General features: G+C 35.6%; 1 protein-coding gene across 1 annotated transcript in view; it reads right to left on the minus strand.

Annotated features, from left to right (window-relative positions):
- Positions 1–20246, minus strand: part of LOC140171286 (ileal sodium/bile acid cotransporter-like) — a 59880-nt gene that overhangs the window by 11342 nt on the left and 28292 nt on the right. Inside the window, exons 2-3 of the mRNA XM_072194516.1 lie at positions 16310–16929; positions 6757–6964 (exon numbers count right to left, since the gene is read on the minus strand). Coding sequence (XP_072050617.1) covers positions 6757–6964; positions 16310–16674 — 573 coding nt within the window. The 5' untranslated portion in view covers positions 16675–16929. The remainder of the gene's footprint in view (positions 1–6756; positions 6965–16309; positions 16930–20246) is intronic.

Raw genomic sequence — 20246 nt, forward strand, 5'->3', positions numbered from 1 at the left:
TTCCCCGTCTCTAATTAGAAATCTACACCATACATGGCGCTACAACAACCACCTTTCTTATTTTCACCTTGACACAATTTCCGTTGTTTTAGTTTATCAGTCGGTTACCCTTTCAATTCAGTTAGGCAAAACCCATAATAATAAAGCTACATGTACTCTAGATATTTATCAGCATAAGTATGTCGATTTCAAACTGCTTCCAAAATCAAATACTTGTCTATTTCGATTTACCAAAATGTTATTCTACCAATCTGAAATTCCATTACTTCAGTGCATGGTTATAATCGAGCACGACGTGTGGGTATTGAAAAGTACATTGCCGTTGTACCTATCATATCCATGTCACATACGCGTCCTCGTCAACATCTGGATAATGCGCTGTTTTTAGTTTATCGACAATAAACAAGATATTCAAGATCACTTATGCCTTGAATTTAATATACTTACTAATCAAAAACGAAATCTCATTGGAGGCAACAATCAGTAATGCTACGCTAGATTCCTATTCTACAGATCATTATATGCTTTTGATATTTGTGATGCGATCAAGCAAAATCAGTCGGAACTCGGAAATATTAAATTTTCAGTTTCTTAAAGGATAGTATAAAGCAATTACAAAGCTGCATTTTGCAGAAAACCCCATTGAAATTGAACAACTAGTTCCAAAAATATGAGCAAATAAAGAGTTTCAAAAACAACAGAAAACATAAGTAAATATTTCCTATGTTTGGCTCTATCTCAAAATCAATATTTCCGAGTTCCGACTGATTTAGCTTGATCGCATCACATTTATCATTATTAACCGTTTTCGTGAAGAATTTTAAAATTTGTGTTTAAATTAATTGTTGTTAATTATAAAGATAAACCACATGTATTGCAAATTAAAATAACGTGATGGCATCGTACAGGTCGTAGTTATTTTAATGTAAAACAATATTTACCCAACATAATTTGATGAGCTTGACTGAGAAATCAATTATGTCAATCATTCTCAAATATCCAGATCAAATAACTATAATGGTTTTGAACTTGATAACATATTATCAGAAGATATAGCATTATGGAAAAACAAGAAAGTGTCATTGATTACTCCAAATAGTATATCCGCATGGCTTGAAAGTTCCAAATTAATCCGAGCTGCGTTATCCAGATCAGAGGTGGATTTCACTAATAGCAATTCAAGTGAAGCAGTTCAAGTCTTAAAACCCATCCTGGGATCTGTATGTCAGAGAAATACGCCCGTTACGATGGGTTGCAGGTGTACGCGGAACGTGACACGAACGCATGACGTCACTTTGATGTCACTTGTACTCAATTGACGTCATGCGATAACGTACAGCGACAACGTGCGAAAATCGGTGCTGTGTCATGATACGCCAGTGCGTACATACGAACTATTCCTTAACATAATCATATACAAAGTCAGGCAAACAGACAGACAGATAAACACAGACACACAGACAGACAGGGTGACAGAAAGAGACAGGCAGACATAATTATAGGCAAAGAGTGAAAGAGCTAGACATTTGAGTCATAAACCATGCAGCTATATTTATTTTGGATGACAACATTTAAACCATTATATTCAAAGTATTTACATTTATATTCGAATTATTCTAGATTAGATCGAGTTATGTGAATCGTCATTAATAGATAACCCAGATACACGCAACTGTAACAATTATTTTTTCCGACTTACTGTTTATATTAGGACAGGTGTGTAAAGAGAGTGTCGTGTTTAATTTTAATTAACAGAAAATCATTCGTTTAAGTTCGAAATGATGGCTCACATCATTACGAAATTGACACTTGTGAATGTCATTGATAATTGTTTTATCATTTGAATTTTAAAAGAGAAATTTCACTTTTCACTTTTCTTTTAAAAATACTTCAAAAGACTTGTTAAAGTAATCAATTATTGCTTGTAGCAAATTATCACATAATTATTCAGAGGTGAAAGGAGAATGAGTGATTATACTTGGCAATTTTGTCATTTTATTTAAAAATTTAATTGTGCTCATCTCAAAGTTTCAGGCAATTATTTAAAGTAGGACTCAGATATTGCATGCCTAGTTAAATATTGCTGAATATGGCTTATGGGTATATTGGATATGGGTCAAACGAAATTTAACAAATATATTTTTATTAGTATAATGTATTGGGAGGTAGGAACTCAAATCGATGTCGCTTGCAGAGTTGCTATCGAATATGAAAATCACGGGATACATTTCGAAAATACAAACCTTTTTGTCGGCACAGTTCTTACAAGCACACATATTTAAATTGCTAAAAATCATGGAATTTGGGATATTCGTAATTAAACATCATATAAAAGTATCAATTTTCCTTATAATGTGTGGTGCATATGAAGTTTGATTAACAGTTATAGAGAAAAATCATTACTACTTAAAATCTTCCAAATAAATCTTCCAAAATAGTTGCACAGTTTAGTGTCATTTTACGCAAGATCCTCCCAAATGCCATCTACAGGAAATTTTACACCCTTACCCCTTCCGCAATTTTGATAAAAGCCACACTACTGGGTAGCAGAGACAGAAATGAAGCCTTACCATAATCCTGTGCGATTTATCACCGAATATAATTTGTTTGTGTCATAAAATTGTAAGCAACGAATCTTGCATTTAGAACGTGTTAAATTATTTGCTTGCAAAGAAATTGAACTCGCCTTTGGCGGTATACCAATAAATTGAAGACTACAGTGGAAGACCAATTTTAACACGGGTTCGAACCCAAGAGCTAGTATACTGAAGGTCATGTACAAAAGAAAATAAAAGCTGCGGAAGAGACACTTCATTCTTTTGTTTGAAAGTTCTAGTGTTGACAGTTGATTCTCCAGTTATGCCTACCTATTAACAAAAAATTAAAAGATTGGACCACTCACTTACGTGTTCGTCCACTATACTGTCACTGCCTTCTTCAGCAATAAATATTTATCTTTGTTTTTGTATACTACATCCTTAGATTAACAACAAGAAGAAAGACCATCAACGACGACAACGATGACGACATCAACGACAACAACAACGTCCCTATATTATTTCATTAATAGGATCATTTTACCTTTTTGGGACAAAGGTAGGTAATATATAAATCCTATAAATGAAGCAACTCACACATCAGAAAAATTATAATATCAAAACCACTGTACCATTGTCTTATAATCTTTGCCTTACTAACACATATCTTGGTGCACTAAATGCCCAAATGACTATGGATAATCTTACTCAAGTCCATATTTTGCGCCCTTTTTTCGAAGCAATTTGACCTACCCGGGTCGATCGAACTTCGAGGTTACGAGGTTGATGAGGCCTAGAATTATTTATATTGTAAAAGATATTGAGTTCTAACATTGATTTAGATTAGAATAGTGACTCCCTTTCATATTTAGCCAAAGCTACGATTTTTTGCAAGGGCTCACTTACATTATGATGTCATGTCGACATTACGTAAGGAATGTTGGTATTTATTTTGGTATTACTGGATAGAGGAGGCTAATTATACCTATCCATTGGTACCAACTAGAAGAGCATTGTACCACCCTCCCATGTAAAGAGTGTATAACCAAAATAATGGATTCGAAATCAGGCTTTAGTATTGTTCGGGTCGTCAACAAAATTAAGATTGCTTTTTGTCGCAACGGTAAATCACGCTGGTCCAAGTTATATTATGCTGACCCTTATGCCGCATCCTGTGTCAAAAATATGTGTTGAAATTCATTCGACAATTTATTGCACAAGCCACATTGCAAACTGGGAAGACAATTTCAGAAAGCAACATCTCTATGGATATCAAGTGCTTTGAAACATCATATGGAATCCTCTGGCGCTCTTCTCATAATAATCCACCTTACTGCCCTAGTGATAAAGGGCAACATAGGTTGATTATATAGGAGCTCTCCCATATTGCAAATGTTGTGGAGACAATTGCACGATAATACTATATAGCCTAGTATATAGAAGCTTCTTCCATGTAAAGGGCATAATAACCATTGTTTATTTACCCTTGTGTACGGAAATGACTGAACATTTACAGAATCGTAGATTAATGTGAGCGACAATTTGATTGCCAGAAGTAGAGAGGAAAGCTATGCATCATATTCTAAAAATAACACTGCCCTTGCCCTATACCATGTATACCACGCGGCAAAGGCATATAATTGACACTTTTGCCGAAGATGAGAAATAGATGGCTTGATATATACTTGAGTTTGTCTGTAATGCCCTAATTTAAAACCCGTGATTACCTACAACCCAAATTCCATTCCATTTAAATGTAAATGCATGTTCAAGTAAATGCAATTCGTGCACAGTACCCAGCAAACACAAAACATTTTCGACATCATTCGCAAAAGGTTAGAAAAGGTTGCCAGAAAACGTTTAAATGTCGGGTTATATAAAGGGTACGTTTTCATAACATGTTCTTTGATAACTTACTGCAAATATTCTAACATTTTATTTGTTTGTTTGTTTTATTTCTTATTTTGCCTGGGTTACTCATTCAGTGGATGTTTAAAGGTATCCTCTGTTCTCCAAAAGGTCCAGGGAACATAATGTTATTTAAGAGTTGACAAAAGATTTGGCAGAAAAATGCTTGCAAAAAATATTTAAAAATATTCTTGTAGTGTGTTTTCATACAAAACGTTTTAAAACATTTTCATGATCTTTATATAACCCGACATTTAATGTTATTAAAACTTTTTTACCAAAACCAAAAATCCAAAATCTAACCTGTTAAAAACGTTTGTGTTTGGTGGGTATTCACGGTCCTTGTCTATTATAAGGAACTTCATACACTTTTAGATAGCGAGAACCAATCAAAGCAAACGTTAGAAAATCGCGAACTATGCATTGGTGTGTTTCGTGCACGGCCGCGCACTCTGTGTACTACTTTCGGACGCATTTATTTTTCTTGCGCGTTGGTGCATTTATATTTGCTTGTATTTTCCAACATTTTTTGTTAGAAAAATAGCTAAAAGCATGGAATATATGCGTATCACTTGTTGCTCGAGAAATTGTATAAAATAACGCAATTGTACAGATATGTTGATGTGTCCAATGCACTTCCCCATGCAGGGCTCGTGCATTAGACGTATCAATATCTCACAGCACAATCTCAGTACAATTTCATTCCCAACAAGTGATGCGCATTTATTAACCTATAATTAATCGACAAGTCACTTATGCCATTTTATTGTGGTAGGGCAGTACAGTTATTTAAAATACACATCGGTGATACATGATTTGGGATTCTTACTGTATATCTCTAACCCTTAACTCTAATTCTTACCACAATCTTAAATATCAATAATAGTAACCCTTAATATTCCATTCTACCTCAATTTTAAATACCAGAGCTAATCCTTAACATTCGTTTGTACCACAATATAAAATACCAATCTTAACCTTTAATATTCATTCGTGTCAAAATCTTAAATACCAATCTTAACCCTTAACATTTATTCTTATACTGTGTTTTGCCCTGAGTGATTTAAGTTGATTATTCATCCCTGTCTACAAAATTAAGAGATATTTCATGACATGTGTAAGGAGTTCCTTCTCATTCATCAAGTTGATCAAAACAAATTGAATCATATCTAATTTTGGATTGTTAGGGGAATCCCCGATATTGTAAAGTGGATATGACATCATGTTGGAAAAAACCCAGGAAAGTGATGTAATGAGAAAGTTAAGTGTTTATAAATTAATATTGAGAATTCCAGGATTGCTCATCTAAGTGCATTACCTGATGCTTGTTGGAAATTCCCATTTCTAAAATAAGTTGAATGTGACAGAATGGTCTATTAATAGATTGTGAGAATGAAGGTGTAAGTAGAATATGAAGAGAGACTGTATACTCTCTCTATATGTGTGTGCTTCGTTGTGCTTCAAAAGAACATTGAAACAGTTTGCATACCCAATAATGTGCTATTTTAATACAGCAACGAAGAAGATTGGAGAAAGCAGCACCATTTCTGTGCGAGGATTTTATATGCAAAGGATATATAAATTCAAATGTATAATGGACTTCGCTGAACAGTGATTTTCGCAGGATAAGCAAACAAAGATATATAAATCAGCCAGCCAGAACATTGTACCAGAACACTACAATCGTCAAGAAGAAGACTGCTGGTTAAGTAGTGATAATTTAAAAGTATGATTATATTTTATGTGCATTTTATTGTTCATGAACCAATCATATTTTACTTTAAATTAACGACTTAAACTCCGTTAACTTAAGCAAACAGTGTATTTTTGTTGTGCATACGTGTTAATTCGGGTAAATGGTGATTTTGGCCTTGAGTCATTACGGCCCTTAAAAATACCACAATCTTAAATATTAAAAATTCGTTTCTACCACAATATTAAATACCAATCCTAACCCTTAACATACATTCGTACCACAATCTTAATGCCAATCTCCAATTTTAATTCAATGAGACAAATTATCTAAGACTTGAACAGAGCCAGTGTAAGCATGTAAATACTGTTACACTTTTTTGAATGCCCCTTTAAAAATACCATAACATAGGTCTTCTAGGTCATCTTTCTGTGAAACAACGCAGCAGATTAATGCTAAAACAAGAAGGCACAAAAGCTGCTCTATAGAATTTGGCCAATCTGCAATAGCTGCCCTATAAACATTGACCAATTTCTACATTCTATATTGTATATAGTATGCCACATGGCAGCTATTGCACATGGGTACCTTCTGTTATGACAATATAAAGCTCTTTACCTTAGCGAATCGCTCGGCCCATTTCTCACTCATTCTTCTGATGGCCATCCCAAGGCCTACGGCGACTAGAACCAAGACGAATATATAAAGTATCATAATATCTGGAATGATCGCTAGTGTGAGTTCTGACCATCCTCGTGAGTAGATGATTATTCCTAGTGGTATTGTACCAACTGCTAATGCAGTGGATAATATTGTTATTGATAAACTGAAAGCAAAAAACAAAGAAATAAAATAAAATGTTAGAAAGTATTTAAATTTTGACGTATTGGTAAGTGATGAGTTCAAAACCCCGAAACCCAACCACCAGCCGAACGCCGAGACACTAGCAGAACTAGTGGTTTACTCGCGCTCTATTGTTCTGAACAAAAGAAATAAGCGTGCCGGCGGCGACTGGCGGTTGGGGTTTGAAGTCAGAATAATAAATAAACAATAAAACGAAAGAAGGAACAGTTACAATTAAAGTAGACAAAAAGTAAATGAAATCTCGGCCGACGCACAACCCAACTTAAAAAACAAAAGAAGGGATTGTGCCGGCATGAGACTCGAACTCATAACCTCCGTTTAATAATAAAAGTAAGAATGCAAATGTTTTCTAAACACAACGAAATTAGGAGGAAATGTGGCATGCATATTCATCACATTGCAATGAATTTCACATTATTTTCAAAATAAATTAAACTTGTAAACAATACACCACTACGCTGAATGAAGACGCCGTGATGGTGTCGCAAGCTACGTCGCTGCTCAATGATGACTCTGAAAAAGGTAACTTTTTAAGCAAATGTCAAACATGACAGAGTCCAATATCAGTATCCATGCTGCTAAACTTATTATGTTTGTTTTCAAATTTGAAAAAAAAAATCAAATATATCCAAACAGGTCAAGCATCCGACAACTTAACAATTTGATTAAAATATCGGTTCTGTTACAAGTATCAAATCTGTCATGCAGTAGTTTCACCTAAGCGTTAATCATGCAATTGAAAGTGAGACCACGTGTGATGTACAACAAGATAAATCAGTAACTTGTCGCGAACATTTAGTGTTAATAAATTCCAACTGTAGGTGTGTTTTTGAAGTGTAGTCTAGTTGAACACAAACACCATTAAGATGTACCATTTTGATTTGTTCAGCGTAGGAGTAATGGATCAATTTTATAAGCAAAATCCAATATGAAATCGAGCTTTCGCATCACTTTATGTTCAATAGCCTAAAATTACAATTTCCGACAAGTGACTGCTTTCCTTAAACATATCCCATTATTTGATACTTGTAATCTGGGACGTAATCATATATAGGTCAGTGGATAAAGGAAATACATTTTCTCTAAGAGCTTGTCGTTTTTTATAGCTCAATTCCTAAATGTACGTGAATGTCTGGACCCTAGAGCACGTCATCTCTTCTAACGTAACGTTTATATTGACGAGAATAAAAAGGACAACGAACAAGATACTACAAGGAATCCTAAAATAAATCAAAATCGTAAATGGCCACATCTATTTTAAATTTTGTTTGCGGAAATGCCAGATTTGTTGTGATAGTTATATAAATATCCCTATCTCTCTCCCCATCTCTCGCTACCTTTCTATTTTTGTGTGTGCAGGTATTATTTATTATTGTAGTAATTTTTGGTCGAAAAGAATATAATAACATTTCAGACCATTGCGAAAAATGTATAGCGGACTCAAAAATATTAAAATTATTACATACTTATAGAAAATGGCGACTGCTTCATTCACATACATGTTCACATGCAGACAATACCCTACAGTAGTACTAGTTCCATGATCTCAAGTAACATAGCCCAGTATTGATAATATAGACCCTGTCTGGTATTGTGAGTACGCTACCTTTGTTTTAATTAATATCCCAAGGCCTCTCCGGTGTGCCAAACATAAACTGTTGCATGCGTTTCTTGATAAAAACCCATCACTTTTCAAATACCAACTGACAAAACACATTGCGTATTGTTTGTTTATGTTTTGTTTTTGTTTTTGTTTTTTTTTTTTTTTTTTTTTTATAGCAAAACAGCAAAAGTAAATTACACGCAATCACAGCGAGTACTGAAATAGCTTTTCCCACTTTTTTTCGTGATCCTCAGAATCATCCCACGGTTGTTTGATGAGATCATTTATTAATTTTTCTAGCAAAACATTATATAATGTTCAATTATAGACCTGTATAATATCAACAACTATCACACTAATAAACTGTATATACACATCTATTTTGTAGCAACTTTATATCAAATTATTCATCTTTTTTACTTTTAGTGGTTATTTCTATTTTATAACTGTACATTTGTGTGGAAATTGAGGGCGCTATTTGCATATATTTTAAATTGAAATGAGTTTAATATGAGTTTATACCTCACATTTCATGATAAAAAGTTTTTGGAAATAGCTTTTCCCACTTAAAAGGGTATTTCGTGATCCCCAGCATCATCCCACGGTTGTTTGATGTGATCATTTATCATTTTTTCTAGCAAAACATTATATAATGCTCAATTCTAGACCTGAATAATACCAACAGCTATCACACTAATAAACTGTATTTAGACATAAATTTAACTGGATATCTGCCTAGCTAATCTTTTACGGAATTTGTTTGAAGAATAAAATTTTAAGTATTTTAATGTAATTTTACCACTTGTTGGAATGCCATGTTTGTGCAATATCTGGTCATCTGTCGGTCTCATTGTTTACGAAGTTTGCCTGTTTATCCTGCTGTCTGTCTGTGTGTGTATGTGTCTGTCTTTCTGTTAATCTGTTTTGTGTATCTAAGGCTCCCACCACCCACACATACCTCACCCCGCCCCACACACATCCTGCATGCCATTGTAAGAATAAAGATGGAACATTGTAATATAGTTTTACCATTTGTCGGAATGCCATTATACAATATCGGAACATCTGTGTGATTATAGTACGAAGTGTGTATGTCTGTCATGCTGTATGATGACTGTGTCTGTTTTTACTTCTGTTAATCTGCCGGTAACAAACCCCATACACCCCACCCTTGCATGTCGTTGTAATTACTATTTTTATCATTGTTGTTATTATTATCAATTAAAAAATATTTACATATTAATTACTCATGATTTGTTTTCTGTAACATATGAATAATCACCTACTGTTGATCCCTACGTGTAAAATACGCCATACTTATTGCTGCTAATAGCACCACTGCTCATTTATAATTTTCTAAGCCATCAGACCCCATCCTGATCACATTTCTCCATCACACAGGGTTGTAGATTAAAATGAAAGCCTTCAAATATTTGATTCCGTATCCTTACTATAACCAAGACTACCAAATAAATAGATTGGACTACGTTGTGAATTACTCTGCGCTCTCGCACCGCTTGTAGCTGTTTCCTTTTCCACATACCGAGATACAGGGGATTATAATAGCCTACGGGGATAAGAAAAAACTGAGAGCAAAAATATCTTACGGGGTACAGAGTGACGGGTTCGCTCACTAGTAAATGGACTGCGGGCCAGATTACAGCCCGGTTTAATTGGACTAGCCTAGTGCATGTCTTGTGATCTTTTAACTAGCAAGTGTCCCCGGTATCTTCCGGCATTATTTGTCTATTTATATCAACCGTGTATTGCTTTGCCGAGGTTATAATAATTTTTCAAATATAGGTCCTAGTGATGTGTACATGCATTATTTAACATGTTTGCTATTAGGGGTGAATGGATTTAATGTAATTTTGAAGTTGAGATAGAGTTCTGTTGCTCGTAGCTATAGTTGCAAGGATCTATTTAAGATGCAAACTATTATAAGTGACAGTGATGGGAATTTGATGCCTTAATTAGTTTAATTGATTTAATTAATTAACTATTCGTGTCAGGAAAAAACATGGTAGCTTTATCGACGTAATACTTGTCAAAGGCGTCCGCTTTTTTACATGTAGGCAACGCTCGATGAATTTCAATGTTAATTCTACCATGTTGCTGTGTACTTTATCGGGTCGAATTGTCTACGTACTAATGAATTTCAAGGAGCTTATTTGCCCATTTTGTCATTAATGTATTGTGAGAGCTGTGTATACTGATATTGGTGTAATTTGTGTCTCGACACCAAATCTATCACTTTATATTATCTGATTATGCACTATAGTAAATTGTATATAGATTTCTTTTGAGGAGGAGAAAGGGATGTTCAAATTCTATTACATGTGGGATTTACAACCATAATCAAACTAGATGTGAGGACGTTGGGTTCTGTCAGGTAACATCCTTCCGATACGGACTGTCTTTAGGTCCTGGATATGATTCTGGGGAGATTGCTCAATAATTAGTCCAGTCAAATTGATGAAAAAAAAAAAAGAAAAAAAGATTTAACCTACCACTAATTGCAACAGAAGCCAGTTTGGTGTTACTCTATTCTGTAAAATGTGACGGAATGACACATTATTATGGAGAATGGAACACACAAACTAAGGGGCAAGGTTTTATACAGGTGTCAAAAATTGATAGTGCTCCGATTGTGGCAAAACACTATCTTAATCATCTGGTCCCAAGGATAAAAAAGACCTGTCTTAAAAAAAAACACGTCATCATGGATGAATAACAAGTTTCATAATAAATTTTCATAATAGTTCAAATCATTTTGCTTTGACAAGTACTTAGTAATTATCGATGTGCGTAATAATAAACCGGGTGGGAACATTCTGAAAGTATAGTAAATACCACCAATGACATGCTGGGAAATACCGTAAAATACGTTTAATTCATACTTGTAACAAAGAGCTCAATGGAAATCACATCCACCGAGTTTCACGACAATCCAACAATCTATACAATCTATATTCAGAGGACTTTAAGAATTTTTGCAGCTCAAGGGTGATCATATCCACCAAGTTTCATGACAATCCAAAAATCTATTTTCAGTAACTGTTAACCTTGATATGGCCTTGATGCTTTTGACGCTTAATTATAAAAAAAGATATAACTTGCTCTATCTTGGGGTAAACCATCTTGCCGCTAAACCATTCCCCTCCGATAAGACAGTGGATATAGGGTGATATAAGTTCAAGGTCATTCAGAATGCTACGATGCATCTCAAAAATTTGTCAAATTCTCCCGGCAAATTCTTCATCTTATCGTATATGAATCAACAATGTACCCTACTAATTGTACCCTGTATGAAACCCCATTGCATAGAGTGAAATTTATGTTAAGGGTCAAAATAGTCTATAAGGGTTGCTAAGATTCGCTTGAAAGCGTAGCTGAAGAGCTGTAAGTAGATTAAACTAACATTATGTAAAATCGGAGCATGCTGAAATAATTTCCCTTGGAGACTTTGAACCTTTTTAGTCTATATAGCCGCTAAACTACTCCCCTCAGATAAGACAAACTATTCTTTTCTTATTCGCGTGACCAGTGGAATAAGTATATGTTTTGCTACAATTGGATCATTTTTAAATTTTGACACCTGTATAAAAGCTTTCCCCCTTATTATTTGAGTTCCACTCTGTTATTCTGTGATATTGTCAAAGCATAATAACACCAAAATGGTTTATGTTGCAATTAGTTGTAGGCTAACAACTAGGCTAAATACAATGTGACTGAATTGAGGCTTTATAACGTTAACGGGTATTCACGATACAGATTGAGCGCCTCCCCTGATTCTCAGTCGGTAAGTAAAGAATTATCAAGCTTTAGTTAAGATTAGCTCTGACTGCATAACTATAAACGACTGTTTTCAGAGCCATCCACCTTTTATTAGACAACGTGCAGTCCGATTGAACGGCTCTTTTCAAAGCCATCTAATCTTCAGCAAGAAAGGATCGCCTACCATAACGGCGCTTTTCAGAGCTACCATAAGTGGCAATCTAATCGCATCTACAATGGGCAGCCCACTACAGCATGTCCACATAGAAATACAAAGTAAATAGACCTCGGAAACTGGAGCTATGAGAATGCAATGCGTGTGTAAATGCTTCTTTGGCGCACCAACTGCTGCACGATTTATACTTGCCGAGCGCACCACGCTCTTTACGCGTAGCATTTTTTTTTATTAAACACGCAGTTCGTCTGACGCAAAGCATCGACCCTGATGCCACAGATTTGGTTTGTACTTCTATGTGGACAGACGGTATGATACTCTGTAGACAATGGGCAAACATGCAAACTAATAGTTTAAAAGAATTTACAGGTTATCCTGACGAAAGTTTGACAGTTATACTTGTCCGACTGTTATATATTTCACGTTTTTTCTAAAGAAACATTTTGTCTCTTATCACACATACATACACTACACTCGAACTCAAGAACTAACAAGGCATGCATTACCAGAGTTAATACGGTCTCATTTCCACTGACTTACATGAACGATGGTCCCAGGCTCAGTGGCCAATACAGCTAATAAAGCATGTCGAGTTTTCATTAGCTTAATTAAATTCCAAGGGAATATCAGATTAAACGACATTTAAGCATGAAATTGTCGTGTTTGAAAGCTAGTGTCTTTCTTGTTTGAAATACATGTATATAGAAATGTATGTATATCTTTCCTTCTCGAAATAAGGTATTGATGTTAAAATAAAGGTTATCATTAACGATTGCATAATTATCTTGGACGTGCGACATATTGAAGAGTTAATGATTAAGTAAAACTGGAAAATAACGCTGAAGACTGTTATTCAAAAATTGGAGAATATATCTCTTTCACAACCTTTACCTATAGAGCATGTAATCGTTTGTTTAAGCTTAAAGTAAAGAGAATTGGATTGATATCGACTGCATTTCGAATGAACAAATAACACACTTATGGCGCAGATATCTGTGTTACACATGTTAAAATCATACACGCTAAAATTTGAAATTAATTACGAAGCGCCTCCCCCCATGACGGGGAGGGGAAAACGAACAACAACAATCGGCCAGCTAAAAAGGATCTAACGTGGGTGGTTGGTGTGACTCACACTGTGAGTGTAAGAAGGTCGTATGCAAGTGATAATTGATGTGGGGGCAGATCATGTCGTATTGTAATGTATAGTTTTACCACATGCGAGAATACCATTGTAGACACATGGATCACCCTGTAAACTTGCTACAAACTTGAACGTACCACACCACACACACCCCACACATACGCATCAGTAACACACCCCCACTCCCACAATACATGTAGGTAACGTGGCCGTGGGCCAACACTTGTCGGATTTCCATGGAAAATCTGTCTGTTTCTCTAGCTTGGCTCTCTTTTTAAGTATTGCTCTCTGTTTGTCACGATACCTGCATGTATGTTTGTCCACCCGAAACCAGCTACCACCCACCCACACACCCCATCCCATACACATCACACACGCAGCTACAATACAAGACAATACAAGACAATACATTACAATACAACCGTTCAGTGATCCCAGCAAAGCTATAAAAATTTAAATTAAATAGCCTAAGACTGAAGGATTCGTCATTACGTATTTTTTTCTATGAAAAATTTGGGCAAAAAACGATGAAAACAGCAGTATTGGCAGAGTTAAAGCCTCATTCAAATTCATGTACTTAATTTCTCTACTTAAGTATAGAGAGTACTGATTCACGTAAAATACAGACTTGACATTTAGTATGGAATATTTGTTTGCAAAATTTAACAACTGGTCTGGAAGGGGTCTGCATAAACCGCACGGGCTAAATATTAGTTGAGTTGAGTGTGTCAGGAGATGGTGTAAAATAATTGTTTGATGGCAAATGTGCTTTTCATGAGTTTACATTATGGTGCTCATAATGTAGTGAATTTACCTATTAAGGCGGATTCAGGGAGGCTGAATTTGAGCTTCGTGGGGGACACAATTTCGGACTTTATGCAACATTGTTCGGTTATTATCAAATCACAGCTGAAATACACTTTCAATATACAAATTTTTGGAAAATGGGAGGAGCTTAAAAATATGGCTCTTTAAACTGATACGTACTCAGAAAGTTTGAAGGCCCGGCCGGGGTCAAATGTTATAAACTTATGGTACAAAAACAACTGCGCGGATTCCTGGTTGTCCAATGAACTCACGCTGTTTCTTTGTGTACAGTAGGGGGGGGGGGGGCATTCAAACTTTAAGAGACATATTTTTAAAGCTCCTCCCGCCTTCAAAACTGGTAGATTCCAAGTGCAATTTGTATTAAGACTCAATAAATCACCTCAAACCTCAAATTTGATAAATTCGACAGTTTTACCCCCACAAAACACAAATTCCTTAAATCCTCCATTTTAAGCTAATTTACTACATTATCAGCGCTATAATGTAAACTCATGGAGTAACAAAGAAATTCGATAAGTCGGCTTGTAAGTCGGTATAATACGAAGGACATTATATAGCATTATACAAAAAATACAATAACAGAGCAGGGAGCAGGAGTTGAGTTACTCGATACACAAAAACACTCATCGAGTTTAATTCATATAAATGAGTTGATAGTCACATGTTTACATTCAAGACGCCCCTTGTTATTTCACACAAGACAAAATGATATAGCAGTATCTATGGCAGATCAAGTAAAAGTTCTTCAAACTCACCGTTTCAATTTTATTTTGATTTTATGTAGCTTGTATCACCTTTAAGCAAGTTTTGGTAGTTAACATTTCAATGCAAAAAATATATATTCTTCACGAAGTGCCATGACTAATCTGAAAGGGGTCTGCATAACCGCACGGGATAGATATTTAATGGGATGTGTCGGGAGATGGTGTCAAATAATTTTTGATAGAAAATGTGCTTTCCATGAGTTCACATAATGATGCTCATAATGTAGTGCATTTGCCTAAAAAGGCGGATTTAGTGAGGCTGAATTTGAACATTGTTCTGTTATTATCAAATTTATTTGGGTTTGAGGTGTTCCAGCAATTGGCAATTGTCACAGCTGAATGCATTTGTAATGTGGGAGGAGCTTTTGAAAAAACGGCTCTTCAAAGTGGTCCGCAATCAGAAAATTTGAATGCCCCCCTGGGCCAAGTATTATAAACTTACTGTACATAAATCCAGTAATCCGCGCAGTTGACCCCAGTGGGGGATATTTAAACTTTCTGCGTTCGTACCACTTTGAAGAGCTATATTTTATGCTCCTCTCATTTAAAAACAATGGTACATTGCAAGTGCATTCAGCTGTGACAAATGCCAATTGCTTACAAAGTTGAATAAATATCACCTCAAACCCCAATAAATGTGATAATAGCAGAACAATGTTGCATAAAGTCCGAAATTGTGTCCTTACGATGCTCAAATTCATCCCCCTTAAATCCGTCATTTTAGGCAAATGCACTACATTATGAGCACAATAATGTAAACTCATAGAAAGCACATTTTCTATCAAAAATCATTTGACACCATCTCCCGACACATGGCCGACACACCCCAATAATTATTTAACCCGTGCGGTTTATGCAGACCACTTTCAGATTAGTCTTGGCACTTCGTGAAGAAATATTCCATATTAAATGTCAAGTCTGTATATATGTATAGGGTCTTTTGCCCTACAGTTTTTATCTCAGCTTAACAGAGGGAGTGGCAAATGTAAACACATGTCACCTCATAGGTATTTTACCTCAAACAAACATCAGAATCAGTCCAATAGGAAAAGATGGAAGACAAACCATCGGTAGGGCAACTCGTGATGACAATAAGCGCAATAGCGTCCGCAGGTTTAAGCCACAATATTCTAGACAACACATTCCCAGTCAATGGCATAAGAAGATCCACTATAACAATTCCTACCCATAATCCAACAGGGTGTCTTACTTGCCATGTAAAATTGGCATGACATACATCGCATCCCATGATGAACATGCTGGCACCAAGTCCCACCGTTAACATAATGATGTTAATATGGTCCAATTCTAAGATGTCTTCTATAGTAAATGGATATGGCTCTATGGTCATATTCACGACCCCTACTACTTCGGCAGTCATTTTGGATGGTTGTGTTGGTGGTGTAATCGGAAGGTGAAAGTGGTGTGTAGATAATATCAAGGCACGATTATTGCTTGGTAATTTGTACTGGAAGATCACTATAGTTGGTTGCAATTTTTCAAAATGCTTTAGTCGTGGGTTCTTTGAGGTATTCCAATTACTGTAATCCTGATTATTGGTTCCATAGTTTAGTTAATATCCATTTTACATCTTCGGCTCTGGACATTTCAACTGCCCCCTGAGTAATTATATATTCTGCAAGGAAACGAAAAGAGAAGTATTAGAATATTTACAAATATCAAAGCAATAGCAAACAAAGAAACAATAATTGAAAAGGTTAAACTACAAAAATATCGCAAGTAAGTACTGACCATGTACATTACCTTGATCAGTGTACTTCGGTTATATATATATATATAAATGCGCTTTTATAAATGCGCACGTGACCACCTCCGCGCTGCCATAACAGCTTATAGACAGTAAGTCTCGAAGTGACCTTCTACATAGCGAGTGGTCTTTCTATATATTTGAATGCAAAGGCGGAACAACATGAGACTGCTGTGCGGCAAACTTGTCTATTTTGTTCAACTTTCAAAATGTTGTTTTTGATAACATAATACAAATTCGGAATTGCCAAATTAAATGTGTAATAAGTTTGCAATTCAATTAATACTTAAATGTGATGATATTTATCTACAGAGTTCCTATGCCTTTCTGTATAGTGGTCAATGCATGAGGATTTGGTCACGCTTGCTGGTCTTGGTATGTCGTGGCCATGGGTCACGTGCGCATTTATAAAAAACGCATGATGCTTTTAAAAGTTTGCAAGAGCAAAGATGGTAGGACATACGCTCATATGTATATGGTGTGTTGAAATTACGGCGTCAAGTCAAAGGTTGGATATTTTTTGCGCACTGGCAAAATATAACAATGTTTGATAGGCAGTATTAGGCACTTATTATTGTCACCTGCCCAAGAGCAAAGGACAGCGTGTAGTCCGACACAGAGCCACAGTTTAAACAACGTCTTCCGCTTCAAGGAAAATAAAAAACGTAAAATAAAGATCCTGAACAAAGCTATAGTCACTTAAGCTCTCAACCGCTACACTCTAAGAAATAAAGGTTCTAGATAGAACCGTTTTTGTCCTCTCATGAGAACCCTTCCTCTTGAACCTCTAAAAAGGTTCCTTAATTTTACAGAACCCTAAAAGGTTCTATAAAGAACCGAGAACGGTCCTGTATCACATTTTTGGGGCCATTTTCGATGGTTTTGGAACCATTTTGGTTCTTTAGAGAACCTCAAAGGGTTCTCCTGAGAGGACAACTTTAGAACCTTTTTAGCACCTTTATTTCTTAGAGTGCACGGAGAACCTTAAAATGCAACGTCTGTCGTGGCGGGAAAAAGCCGGAAATGCAGGAAAATATAGAACTATTGTATACTTTAAGAAATTCCTGATTTTTTTTTTATTTTAGTCCTCATTGAGTTAATTTTCGTGACACACACTATTTTCTGTTTGTTGTTATTTGCGATATTGATAGTAAAAGTGAAACTTTCTAATTCTGTCTTATACCAATTCATATGAATCTCCACCATTATATTTTTGCAGTAAACAACTCTTTATTTCTTTTTGTTATGATACCGAATTTGTCATGCAAGCTACAAGTCAAAAGTAGAACCCGATTTGACGATTTGCTGATTCTGCAGTCTACATTTATCCTGACGGTTTTTAGGGTATTATTTCAAAAGGGTTACACTAATACCCCTATACAGTTTTGATGACAAAGATATTCCTGTCCTGTCTGTCAGCTTTGATGTGTCATGTCTGATACAAGATAATGAATTCGCTTTCTTACTACTGTTTTCAAGTTTTACAAAGTGGTGCCGAAGTTCAAATTACTAGTGTTACTTTGTTCCCTAAAAAGTGATGTACTTGTCAACTTACACCGATTCAGAGTTCTATAGCTAACGATGAGCCATGTATTACGAGTTAATGAGAGGGTTCGTTTTGGCAAATATACGACCTATTTCATTGGACAAATAATGTTGGCACAAAATTCATATAGTTCTATGAACGATTTATACAAAAAGTGGGTTTTCTGGCCCAATAATATATTATTGGGCCAGAAAACCCACTTCCTACCTAACCGTTACGACCTATGCCAAAGAGACCAAATAAAATGCGTCCAATGTGTAATAGAGATTATAGGCAAATTTTGGGAGCTAAAAGCAGCAAAATTTGCTTAACGAAAGCTCGTCACTTCATGTTGGTTAGGGATCAAACTTATTTAGCAATAGTACGCTTAGTAATTTAATATTTTGCTCGGGATAATTGTCAAAAATCAATTGGCTTGGCCAGAGAGTGGCACATAAAGGTACAAATTGAAAAAATAATGAAAACAAGTATTCAGTTCAATTTCATCATTTCAATTTTATTCATAATACACATGAGATATGTTGAAAAGGAGCACAGTTTAGGCCAGACAGAAAGGTTGAGAAGGTACACGACCTTTCTCAAACATCCGCAGGTATATTAAACAACAGCACAATACGACTAAATATTATTGCAGGTTATAAAGGAAAACATCAATATTATTATTTTTTTGTTGTAGAAAAAACTTGTTAAAATAAAATTATGTTCTCATTGTTATGTTTATCAGACCATATTTTGTCACTACTATCTAAAGAATCCTCGACGGTTTGTACAATATCGTTAATACATGTCATGAGAACAATTTTAGTGTTATTTAAAGCAGATTTTCCTATCTTTATACAGCTATATTAGAAACTTTCAAAGTATAATCTTGATATGTTCGAATGTTGAAATCATTGCTTAGCGATGGGATGAATAAGATACAACAATACAACAGAGAGCATCAAAATCATACGATGTATTGTATATGATACTCCGACAGAATGAGAAACCGCTTTGATCTAGAGCAAAGGAATTTCAAAAAACATAATTGACGCCATTAAGATATGCCCTACGATAATATCGTAACGATATAAATATGCACCGTCGCCTTGCGTGTTACGATTTACGTTTGACATCACCCTATTTCCGAAATATGCTGTTGGGATCACCCCAATTATAAAATAGCGCTTGCAGAAACAAAGATGTATGTCTGGGAATAATAACGAGATTCCAATTGATAAAGCATTATGGCATCAGCCTTTTCATGTTGCGTCGTTTTGTTAGTATCATCCTAATTGCAAATGTGCTTCCAGTAATAGAATTAAGGTATTTAATTAATATTGAACCCACTCAAATACGTAAATTGTTTGGGCGTTTTCAAACTATTCCATTTTTATTTATTTTATTTATAACATTCGGCCGAAGCCAGGCTAATCCCAATAGTGCTCAGAGGCTACTAAATTTAAGGGATGCCATCCGGATATGACGGGATAGGGATATGGAAAGAAGTCCGATTTAGATGCAGGAGGAAAACCGGAGCACCCGGAGAAAAACCTGCGAGGACGAGCATGGATCGGCAACCAAACTCACATGTGGCGCCGCAGGGAATTGAACCCGGGCCACAGTGGTGAGAAGCGAGTGAGAAGACCACTACACTAAC

The sequence above is a fragment of the Amphiura filiformis genome, chromosome 15 (assembly GCF_039555335.1).
Source record: "Amphiura filiformis chromosome 15, Afil_fr2py, whole genome shotgun sequence".
Lineage (NCBI taxonomy): Eukaryota > Metazoa > Echinodermata > Ophiuroidea > Amphilepidida > Amphiuridae > Amphiura > Amphiura filiformis.